General features: G+C 47.8%; 1 protein-coding gene across 1 annotated transcript; it reads right to left on the reverse strand.

Annotated features, from left to right (window-relative positions):
* Positions 1 to 3,246: 3,246 nt before the first annotated feature.
* Positions 3,247 to 10,361, reverse strand: LOC104544956 (phospholipase-B 81-like; the record flags this gene model as incomplete). The annotated part of the gene is made up of 5 exons (XM_010189967.1): positions 3,247 to 3,502; positions 5,449 to 5,555; positions 6,682 to 6,867; positions 9,911 to 10,051; positions 10,161 to 10,361. Coding segments are annotated over 5 exons (803 nt in total), but the record flags the coding sequence as incomplete, so codon positions are not given.
* Between the last annotated feature and the right edge of the window lie 1,088 nt (positions 10,362 to 11,449).

The raw sequence follows: 11,449 nt of genomic DNA on the forward strand, positions 1-11,449 counted from the left end.
GCTGGTGCTGCTCTCCTCTCTCTCCAAGAGGGCTGGGTTTGGTCTCTGGAACAAGGCTCGCTCTTTTAGCAAGAGGCTTTGGACAAGGTACAGGAGCTGCCTGTGGGTTTTTTGGAGCACCCTTAAGCATTGGAGCCTTGAGGCTGCAGCAGCGGTCTCAGTGTGTCCCACTGGCCGTGCTGCCCAAGCCAGGAGGAAAGCTCTTGTGCACAGAACTGCATCAGTCAAAGATAATGAAATCAAGGGTAACAAAAAGGCTGTTTCAGTGCAGGGACCAGAAAAGTGTCTACCCCCTTGCTTTCAAGGGTAGAAGCCAGGTACAGCATCATGAACTGCTTGAAGTTGAGAACCCATCACCTGCCTTACACGGAGGCACAATGGTAAAAGCTACATTTTGAACTCAATTCCGCTGCTCAATTGTAGAATACTCTAAATACTTAAGAGTCGGAGTTACTGGCATACTGACCCTGAATTAATACTGAGCCCATAATTAATTTGTGATGGTAATGATCAGTCTTCTGGCACTCACTGGGACTTGCCTGAAGTCACTGACCAAAAGATGGACTCTTGTGAAGTGATGCCTGAACACAATCATCACACTTGAAAGGCCATATAGTTTCTCAAGCTGCCTGTTTAAAGTAAACATAGTGCACAAAGTTTAGACCACTGGTTTTTATCATTGAAAATACAATGTAACCACTGTGCTCAAGCACTGTTCTGACAGCAGTTTGTGCTGGAATAAAGCCACAACGAGAACAGGCTAAGCAGGCACCTGCCCCAGCAGCACAGCTGCAGCACCCCAGCAAAGAAAAGTTCACTCCTGTGCGGTTTTGCCTCCACAGGCACTGGACGGACCCTGCATGGGAGTCTCCTGCTGCAGGGGCAGCACTGGTGACAGATCTGGCCCTCTTTGAGAGCTGAGCCCATGCAAGGTAGCACCAGCAGTGCCTATGTCCCACACAGGGAGGGGTTGTAACTGGATTTCAAACAAAATGGGGATGGTAAAGGAAGTGAAATCTTCAATTATATGTAACTGTGGGGGAGTCATGCTGGGAGGATTCATTGCCTCTGTGGGCAGTCTCCAGTGCCTGAACAGCAGGTTTCTTTCTATTATTGCAAGTGAGTTATCACAACCACCTCCCAGTTTCATCTCCCCACCAAGTCGCTTTCCAGCCAAGCTTGAAAATTTGACATTTCAAAGGCAGAAGCCACAGGACTTGGAAAAATGTAGAAGCAAGGTGTGAAAAAGTCATAAATCCTCTGCTTAAAGCACAGCTTCCCTTTTTTTTTTCTTTTTCCCCCCCAGTGAGATCTGTGGAGGGGAATAAAATGCTGGAAAAGACCTTTTAACTTTCTGCTGCTGCCTAAGAAGCTGCCTGTTCTCTTGCCCCTTGCCTGTAGGTCCATGCAGCCCAACTCTCCTCTGGTCCCTCATGTTGCTGTGCAGGGGTAGGAGCTGGACCCAGCTGCTGTGGTCATGGTTGGCAGATCAACCGGTGCCGGTCCCTGACAAAGGAAGCACATGGGACAGGACAATAAGCAATCACAAAATTGTGGTTGGAAAAGACCTTGAAGATCATCAAGGCCAACCATTAACTAACTCTACCCTGCCCACTTCTAAAAAGGCAGTGACCTTCAACAGCACAACCAGCAAAGGCAAAAAAAACTTCACTCAGCTTCTTTGAGTGCAAAGCGGCTCCTGCCACAGGGTAGGAGGCTCCAGGTGGGAGAAAGGCAGAGCCTCCCCTGGCCGTGCATATCTACAAATGGCACGGCAAAACAACTGGCCAACAGGGTCATCAATTCACAATTTCCTGGTTCCTGCAAACCAACTTTTAAGCAATAGTTGTCCATGAGTATGTTTATAGAAGACTGGGTGAGAAGGCAGTAAATACACCCTGCTGCGTCAGGTAGCAAACAGCCATCCCTCAGCCGCTCCGTGCTTCCCATCTCACCAAGCAGCTGATTTTTGGTTCTGGTGCTGTCAGCTCAGATCTCCATACTGCCCTTCATGTCTCAGCTCCATTCCCGTTTCTAAGTGTGCTCCTCAGTGCCTTTTACAGCCTGGCCAATTTAATTCAAGCTGTGGCAGTGGCTCCGTAGCTGCCAGCCTCCAGAAGAGGAGCTCAAAATGTGTCCCTCAAGGCAGTGATCAGCAGCAAACACCCAAGGGCTACACAAAAAGTGCTTAGTTCATATTTGGTGCTTGGCCAAAAAACATCAAGGGCACTGCCTTGCAAGGCTGGAGCTGCAACCAGCACAGCTGGAGCAGGGCAGGGAGGGGGCCTAGGATCATTTCACACAGTGCTCTCCTGCCCCCATAGCCCACGCCTGCACATGGCACAGTTGCTCTCCAGCCTCTCCACTTACCTCCTCCTGCTCCAGCAAACAAATTGCTTCAGTCCCTGCATGGATTTTTCATCTTCAGCAAAAGCTTTGGTGTAACTTCTGGTCTATCTCTTTTCCCTTGGAAGAAATCAGCCCTGCTGTGACAGCCAGATTATTTAGGGTAGAACCTAACCCATGCCACAGTAACTCACTCCCTTTCCCATCACACACAGGCCAAACTCCAGGGGCTTGATCAAAACCTCACGCTGCTTATTCTTTACCTTCATAACACAGAGCAGTGCTCTTCAGTTTGGACCATCAAGGCCATGAGAAAAGAGCTATTTACATTGCTTTACTTAATTGCATGTATAACATGAGCACAAAACAGCTCCATGACTCAACTGCTCAGTGAAAACACAGGTAACAGAGTAACACACACAGAGCCCAGCCTCGCAGCCATCCCACTGTCACCTTCCACCTCCACCGATGAGGGAGCAGACAAAGAGGTCCCAGAGCTACTGCATGGGTCAATCAGCAGGAGAGCCATTGCTCAGACACAGTTTCCAAAAGCATCAAGGACATCCCTGCATTACCTTCTGCAGCCTGACCATTGAAACAAAGGAAATCTTGCAAATGCCACCCAGAAGCCACCCATCAGGCTGATCTGCCATGGAGAAAACAGCCTGAATTCTCTCCACAAGTGCCATTCCTGGATAAGCAGCAAGTTGCAGCACAGCTCTCAGGTGCTACTCAGACAAAGGGCAGACATCAAGCCAGTGCTGAGATAAGGTCATCATGGCCCCAGAACAGCCACCTGGCTTGGAACACGCATTGGGCTGCCAATGCAACCAATGTCAGTACACCAAGGCAACCAATGTCAGTACATCCTAGCAGATGGGGGAAAGCAGGCAAGGCACAGGGATGTGGACATCCAGGTCGATTTATTACATACAGGAATGAAAATTTCCATTAAAAAAAAATCCATTTCGGAATATTGATGCTGGTTTTACAGGATTGGCCTCATGGTGACAAAATGAAAGTTGTACAATTCTGGCAGGCCCTGATGTCGTGTGTGGTTAAACCGTGTCCAGGTGAAGACGGGGAGACCGCCCTGCACTGGGGGGCCATTGATTGCAGTGGCTGTGAACGCTGAAGCCAGGCGGAAATCAGACACCTGTAACGAAGGACAGGACAAAAGGGTTGTGTGGTGTTTGACACATGCTCATCCCACGGGAACAGCTCCAGGAGAGCTGGTGACAGTAAGGTAAAGAAGAAGCAAGGGGAAATGCACGCTGATCCAGCAGCCAGTTGCATCTTCAGCCACAGAACAGCCAGCACTGAAGGGCAGGAGCAAAGCACAAGCCCACGCTGCCCTCCAGCCCTTGCCCTGTACAGGGTGAAAGGCAGCACCTCTGCCCTTGGGACAAGCAGCCCTGGGTTTGCAGTCTCCAGGAGAGAGCTGGAGCTGCAGCAGGCAGCTGAGGGGTCTGACCCAAGCTCTGCTGGGTGTTAGGCACTTGGGTTGTCCCTGAGGCACTGTCAGGGTAGTGCAGGAAATGACAAAGGCAGCACAGAGTTAATATTGCTGCCCAGACTCTGCCCTGTTCCTTCCTTATCTCCCAAGAGGACCCCAGACTGCTCCATCTTCCCAAACTCAAACACTGAAATCACCTTTAGTGTTTTTTACTGGCAGGTTTTGCCTCTGCTCTGGGCTATTTCTCTCAATACTTCTCTTAGGTCCCCGTCCTCCTCCCCCAGCCCATCTCCCTTGCTTGACTGTGCTGGCAAAGGCACCACAGCCAGTGGGCATTGACCTGCTTTCCCACCAGACACCTCTACACCGCAATTTTCTGAATTCCCCTCACCATGAGCAGCTCTGGGAGCTCCTACCGGCCACTACAGCAGGCAGCTGGCCTGGGCTCGTGCACAGTGACTGGTCACACAGCACCGGCAATGCCAAAACGGCCCCCACAGGGCCCATCCTAGCAGCCAAACTCATAATCCAGAAAAGCAGCAGGCCGGATCTCTCAGGATAAAACACTCTATGACTTCCCTGCACACCAGGGCTGGGCAGCTGCTGACTCAGTGTCACCCCTTCACAGTGAAAATACCACACAAGCTGCCTAGAAAAACTGCTGCTTTCTCCAGGACAGTGGGCCTAAGGTTTTTCCTACATCCCCCCCAGAAAGCTAAATTATCTTTACCAAACTTTGCTCCAAGCAGTTTTGCAGAGAGGTGAAGCCCTGGAGCAGTGTGACTTACCAGAGAGCCAGGCTTTCGGAAAGGTAAAGCTAAAGTGAGACCAGAAACACATTCCTGTGGGCGCTGGAGAGGCACCCACACAGTCCCCACAGACAGGAGGCTGTGGCTGTACAACTGTCACCTTCTCCAGGTGATGTGAAGACTCAGCTTACAGCCTTCCCTTGGGCTTCACCTGCTGTGAGGCTTTGGGGTTTAACCTCTAAACACCACAAGTGCCCATGGACATGATTCTTCTGCATCCCTCCCCCTGTATCCTCTGCCACTGTGCCGGGACTGGTGTCAGGGACAGGAGGTAGGACTCTGCACAGAATTACCATCTCAGTGTTGTCCCAAAAATCAGGGTATTGTTACCTGGTGTGCAATGAGTCAAAAAACCCACTGAGCCGATATAGACATTTGTTCTATTGTATTTCTGCGCAGAGATGGGTTCTGGGTGGTAACTCCATGAAGCTACCACACGTACCCTGAGATACAGGAGCTCTTTATACACCAAAAATTGCAAAATTTCCTTATGTCTATGAATACCGGCATCATTCACCTATATGAACCTAACTAATTCTTCACTTCCATTTAAAGTAGCAGTACTCTTGGTTTTTATCACACATGCTCAGAGGACAGTGGGTTTCCATGAGGCAGGGGTCTTCCTCACCTAAAGATGGGTATTTTAGTATGCTAATGAGGTAAGTTCACAGTAAGTTCAAGTAGTCAGCTCTTGGGCAAACCCTGACAGCACGAAGAAAGGGAACAGACAGGCCTGGCCTTGCCTGCCCTAGTGCAGGGAAACACACTACGGGTCTGAGAGGAGCACAGACAGGCTGCAGCAAACATCTGGCAGATACCAAAACAGAGGTAATTTACCTTGGAGTCATAGCAGCCTGCAGGCACTGGAAAAGAAGGATTCAGGTCTTCCCGGCAGCAAATGGTGTTGCAAGGATTGTGTTCGGCATAAGGATCACGCTGGTAGTCTGGGGAGAAACGTAGTGGGGAAGAAAGGAAGGAAGGAAGAAAACAAGTTAATTTCCTCACAAAAAGCTGATGCAAAATGCCCAAGCCACTACAAGCTGGGTGAGTGCCCTGGCAGAAACACAGGGCTGTCGCACTGCTCTCGTGCTCCTCCCCAGGTACCAGCCAGAAGTCAGTGCTCGAGACAGGACATGAAGCAGACAAGCTCCTAATCCAAGTCCAGAAGCTGTTTCTGCATCCCAGGGGCACCACTGCCAACCTCCAGCCACAAACATCAGCAGCTCCCCATAACAAAAGCTTGCAGAAACTTTGTCAGGAAAGAAAAGCAGAAGAGAAAGGGAATGGGGGGAAGAGAAGGGAGAAGTGCAACAGTGAGAGCCTTTGTTTTCCTGTTCTGGACTAAAATAAGTGGCAAGGAACAAAGCCTTCAAACACCCATGGTAGCAGCTGCAAGCTAGGAGGAGAGGTGGATGAGCCTCAACCTGTATGAGCACACTGCAACTCACAGCCCAAACAGTAGCCATACCCCACCCTGGGAGAGGCCTCCCAAACCCCAAAGCCAGTAATCACTGTGCTCCCTATAATTGGGAATAAAAATACAGCATCTAAAGCTATCTGTGCTTAGAGATGAGCTTAGCCAGGAGTTCATTAAGCTGGTTTTAATCCAGTTAAGGAAAACCCTGCCAGGGAAAAGCAGAGCAGAGCACTGCCCACAAAAGATCATTTGCCTGAACAAGGCAAGGCGGCCTGGAGTGTTACACTAAATTCCCTGGTCTGATCTGACCTAACTGTTGCTTAGGATTTAAGGCTTGCAAAATTGACAGGTTGTAGATGTATTAAGTAACAGCAGTCCACAGTCTCTTGGAGCATCAGAAGCTCTTTGCAAAGGTCAAACAGCAAGGCCAAAGGCCCTTGTTCTCGAAGGAATCCAGTCTTGTTTCTGTTAGAGCAACTTTAGCCTGGTTCCCCACCTCACTAAGCCTGTGTTATCTTTCTGCATACTCCACGCCTAGGGTAATATAAACTCTGATCTGTATGCAAGGCTGCAGCTTCCCACTATAATCCAAGTAATAAAAATAACACTGGTTTACTGAGATCAGCCCCACAGTACATAAACTTGTGTCTTACTGTTGTATCTCATGATGTACTTCATGCTTTCCAAGTTGGTCACTTTGCTCTGGTCTCGGCGGAAGATTTTTGCTCTTGGAGCAAGTTCGTAAGAGAAATCCATGCCATACTTCTCAACGTACGCTGCATACCCACTGAGATTGTAAATCTTTTCATGGAAAGGGATATTGTATGAAGGCCAGTAACCTGCAGAGACAAAACCCAATCTGTTAATCACTCTGAAAAGCTGGTATCAAAATAAGGAAAATAAACTGCAGTGCCTTAACAGCACATCAAGGAATAACACGTCAAACTGGCCTGAACACAAGAAAATAAGGGAGCAGTCACTGGCGTGACCAGGGCTGACTCCCAGTACACCACCACTGGAGATGGGACCCAAGGAACCCACCTCCAGACTTCCACCCTGAGGACTCACCCTGCAAAACAGCTGAGATCAGACCTGCAGCAGCCCGAGGTAAACACTCTGGAGATCATCCAGTCCAACCCTCTGCTGAAGCAGGCTCACCTATAGCCAGCTCCGCAGGATCCCGTCCAGGTGAGTTTTGAGTATCTCCAGAGAAGGAGACCCCACAACCTCTCTGGGCAGCCTCGTCCAGCGCTCTGTCACCCTCACAGTAAAGAAGTTTTTCCTCATGTTCAGCTTGAGCTTCCTATGCTCCAGTTTGTACCCATTGCCCCTTGTCTTGTCACAGGGCACTACTGTAAAGAGTCTGGCCCCATCCTCTTGACACCCACCCTTTAGATATTTATAGGCATTGATAAGATTGGCCCCAGTACTTGCCCCTGCAGAACACTGCTAGCCACAACCAGGCCTCCAACTGGACTCTGTGTCACTGATCACAACCCTGTGAGCTCTGCCCTTCAGCCAGTTTTCAGTCCACTTCGCTGTCCACTCATCTAACCCACACTTCCTAAGCTTACCTATGAGGATGTTGTGGGAGACAGTATCAAAAGCCTCACTAAAGTCAAGGTAGACAACATCCACTGCTGTCCCCACATCTACCCAGACAGTTATACCATTACAGAAGGCTATGAGATTGGTCAAGCATGATTTCCCCTTGGCAAACCCATGTTGACCACTCCTGATAACCTTCTTTTCCTCCACATGCTTAGTGATAACATCCACAATGAGCTGTTCCATCACCTTTGCAAGGATGGTGGTGAGGCTGACTGGTGTGTAGTTTCCTGAGTCTTCCTTCCTGTCCTTTTTGAAGACTGGGGTGAAGCTGGCTTTCCTCCAGTCCTCAGGCACCTCTCCTGTTCTATGTGACCTTTCAAAGATGATGGAAGGTGGCTGAGCAATAATATCTGCCAGCTCCCTCAGCACTTGTGAATGCATCCCACTGTGGCCCATGGATTTGTGGGTGTTGAGCTTGCCTAAACGATGTAGTTTTACACTAAATTCTCTGGTCTGATGGGACCTAACTGTTGCCGAGATGTCAGGGACAGACATACACACATACCAGAGAGCTAATAGGGGTGAACAGCAGCAGACTGTATTGCCCTCCCCCAGCTCCTCTAAAGGATTTCAGAGTTTTCTTTGCCAACGTACAGAAAGCACCTCGACATCTTTGCCTGAAAAGGGCAACATAAGAGATAGGTGGTTTTTAGAACTGACCTGCACCAGCCTACAAAACAAACTGACAAAAGCCATTAAAAAAATGTGTGGGTTTCAAAAAGAAAAGATAAGAAAAGGCTTCCTTTTTCCTCAGATATAAGGCTTAGATACAGCAGCTACAGCAACACCTGCCTTTGTTCACCCAAGAACTCAATTCTCATGCTCTGATGTTTCTACATTTATGCTTGAAAGAGACTTAAAAAGCCAATGCTGGTGCAAACTCACTCTGATTAAACAAGAGCGTCAAAAGTGCACCCCAGGATAGCACTGGCCTGCTTTGTATACCAGCTACAAGGCAATTATGGAGCGTGCCAGGGTCACAGCTACTCTACAAAGGCTTTAAGAAAAGCAAACTTCCTTCACCTGGGCTGCTCCAAGCACCAGGGAACAGGGCAGGGGCCTCGATAGGACTTGTCTGGTATCCTGCATGGCACAGAGGAGTCCAAATCTGCCGCCTGCAGGAGCAGTGCTGGCTTACAGAAGCTGAGGTCTCCAAGGCAGCACTTCTGCAGTGCTTAGCCTGCCCTGTGTGCTGAGGGCTGTCCTTCTCATGTTTAAACTCCCAGAGACTGCTGTGTTATCCAGTACGCACAGGGCACATTTAGGTACCTGGGAAAAGCCACGCTGCCACCTTCGAGAACGGAGCAGGAAGATAAGGTGCAACACTGGAAGATAAGGTGCAACAGCCCACTTCAATATCTCCAATGGATAAAGGAGCCAGAGAAGCATAATGGAAAGACATGTTTTTTTTCCAAATTATCAATAAGAAACATCCCATAAAAGCATTGTGGCAATGCCTAAAATAAGCCAGCACTTTCCAAGGAGCCAGACACAAAGAAAAATTCCAAAGGGAAACAACCCCAGCTGCTAACACAGATGCATTTCCAGTCATTTTGATGACAAAGAGCAATTCATCAACTCACCTCCTCAGCATGTGATAAGAGGAGGAAGCACAAAGCACCAGACACACACTTAAATTTCTGGAATGAGCTAAGGCTTTTGGATGCTGACATAAATGGTCTAGAGAACACTCATGAATGAAGCCTGACAGTGAGTCTTTTGCTTCACCTAGATTTTGTTTGTTTGTTTTTCATCAAGTTGTTGCTAGTCTTGCTAGGGAGTCTTTTAAACAGCAAATGTTTATCCAGAAAAGCTCAGGATCTGAATCTAACATAGAACTTCTCTCATATTTAAAAGCTCATCTCCTTGTAGGGTGACCCACTCTCTGAACATTTCCAGTAGCCCACAGCTTCACAGTTATTTAGTACCGCTTCAAATAAACCTCACCTTTTTCCTCTTGGGTCTCTTAGACAAGGCAGAATGATACCAGAAAAAAAAAGGAAGAAAAAGAAAGAAACAAGGTAAAGCCTATTTTTCTCTCCCCTGCTTTTAAGAAACACCACATGCTCACCACATTTCTGCCACAGCATACTGGAAAAATGAATACAACGTAATAGACCTGGCAAGAGAGGGATGCTCACACAAAGCTTTCTAACCTGAAACGCAGCACTAGTGTTCAATAAACCCTTCCCAGGTACAAAGCATGATTCTCCATGAGCTGACACAAAGAGATGGCTTTCCTAAGCCAACAACTACTACAGCAGCTATTACCTTTCCGGAGGATATTTGTTTGATCAGAATATTCCACAAGGGTCGGGATCTGTTCAACAATGTACAGCGCACCATCATCGAGGCTCTTCTGCAGCTTGACCTTCTTCAGGTCCAGCACCATGTACTGATTGTTGTAGGTCCCTAGGTATGAGAGCAAAGAGTCACCAGTCCTGCCCAGGGAAGGAAAAGGGTACAAGAGGGAGCCGGAACATATCCTTTTTTATTAAGATTCATATGAAAGGGTACTTACCAGAGCTGCACTTTGAGAAGGTTTCTGCCCAAGCTTTGCCACCATCAGCCATCATGTTGGCAATGCGGACCCTCTGCCAAGCTAACAGGGACTCAGGCACCACTTGCTTGATGAGGGTTTGGTTGAACACACTGTTGGTAGTCTGCAACATCACCAAGCCACTGCCGAGTATGTAGAAGTCATCCAGGGACACCAAAAAGCCTTAAACAGCAATAATGCAAAAATGTGTTATCTTTGTGAACCTTTAATATACTCCTAGAACAAAACAGAGAGAGACGAGCCAAGAGGATATGAATGAGTCAACGGGTGTGTGTTTGAAATTAAAACTGCTCAAATATTAAAGATGAGGTGGTGACTTCCAAAAGTGCTTTAAGCCCACCTGTCAGCACCGTTTCTCATTTGTCATGCTTTCAACACACCACCTAGTTCTTTGTCTAGAGCATCTGCTTCATGTTTGCATCCCAGGCTTGGAAGTTTCTCCTTCGTATGTCAAGCCATGTCTTATCCTTGTGCTGAGAATTACACACTGTAAATGCCTAGGGAGTGTATGTTTCTAGCCGAGAAATTACTTTTTTAAAATGCAACAAAGAAAACCAAAACAGAAGTACAAACTCCACAGTGAGATTTTCGTCAACCAGTTTCAGTTTTAGATTTTTATTCTGTAAGGACAACAGGTATTCCTTTAAATTAATCCCTTCTGAACCAAATCAACTGAAGCAGAAAAATCTTCCTTCTAGTTTAATCTTTTCCAGTCTGAGTATTCTCAAAGGCATCTCCAAGAAACAGGCACCTCTTAAATCATAAACCACATCCTGTATACGAGGGAAAGTTTTACCTACTCCTTTTTATGACACCATGTCGTTGTTTTTTTAGTGCCTATCAGCCCTGCAAACTCAACATCGCAATGGATCTCTGAGCAGGACTCCCCTCCAGGTTACTTGCCAACAGCAGTGCTAGGTCCAACTGCAGGTCCCAAGCCAGGCGGTGGCATGCAGAGCTGCAAAGGTCAGCTGTAATGCCACAGATAGCATGGTGACTGCTTGCAAAGCAGAAATAACTCGACTTTGAGATTCCCCAGCGCACACAGGGCTGCCAGGTGGGGGAAGAAAGGTTATTATGGAGCATCTGATGGGGAAATCACGCAGAATCTGGTCTCTTGCTAACGAGTTTTTAATGGTAGCCCTCTTCAAAGAGTACAAAATGTCACACAGCAGCATAATAGTTCAGTTCTGCTATGAAATCTTCTACAGCAAGTTTTATTAATGCAAACAAATGAAGGTCAGCAACCT

The sequence above is a fragment of the Mesitornis unicolor genome, unplaced genomic scaffold, assembly GCF_000695765.1.
Source record: "Mesitornis unicolor isolate BGI_N332 unplaced genomic scaffold, ASM69576v1 scaffold8328, whole genome shotgun sequence".
NCBI lineage: Eukaryota > Metazoa > Chordata > Aves > Mesitornithiformes > Mesitornithidae > Mesitornis > Mesitornis unicolor.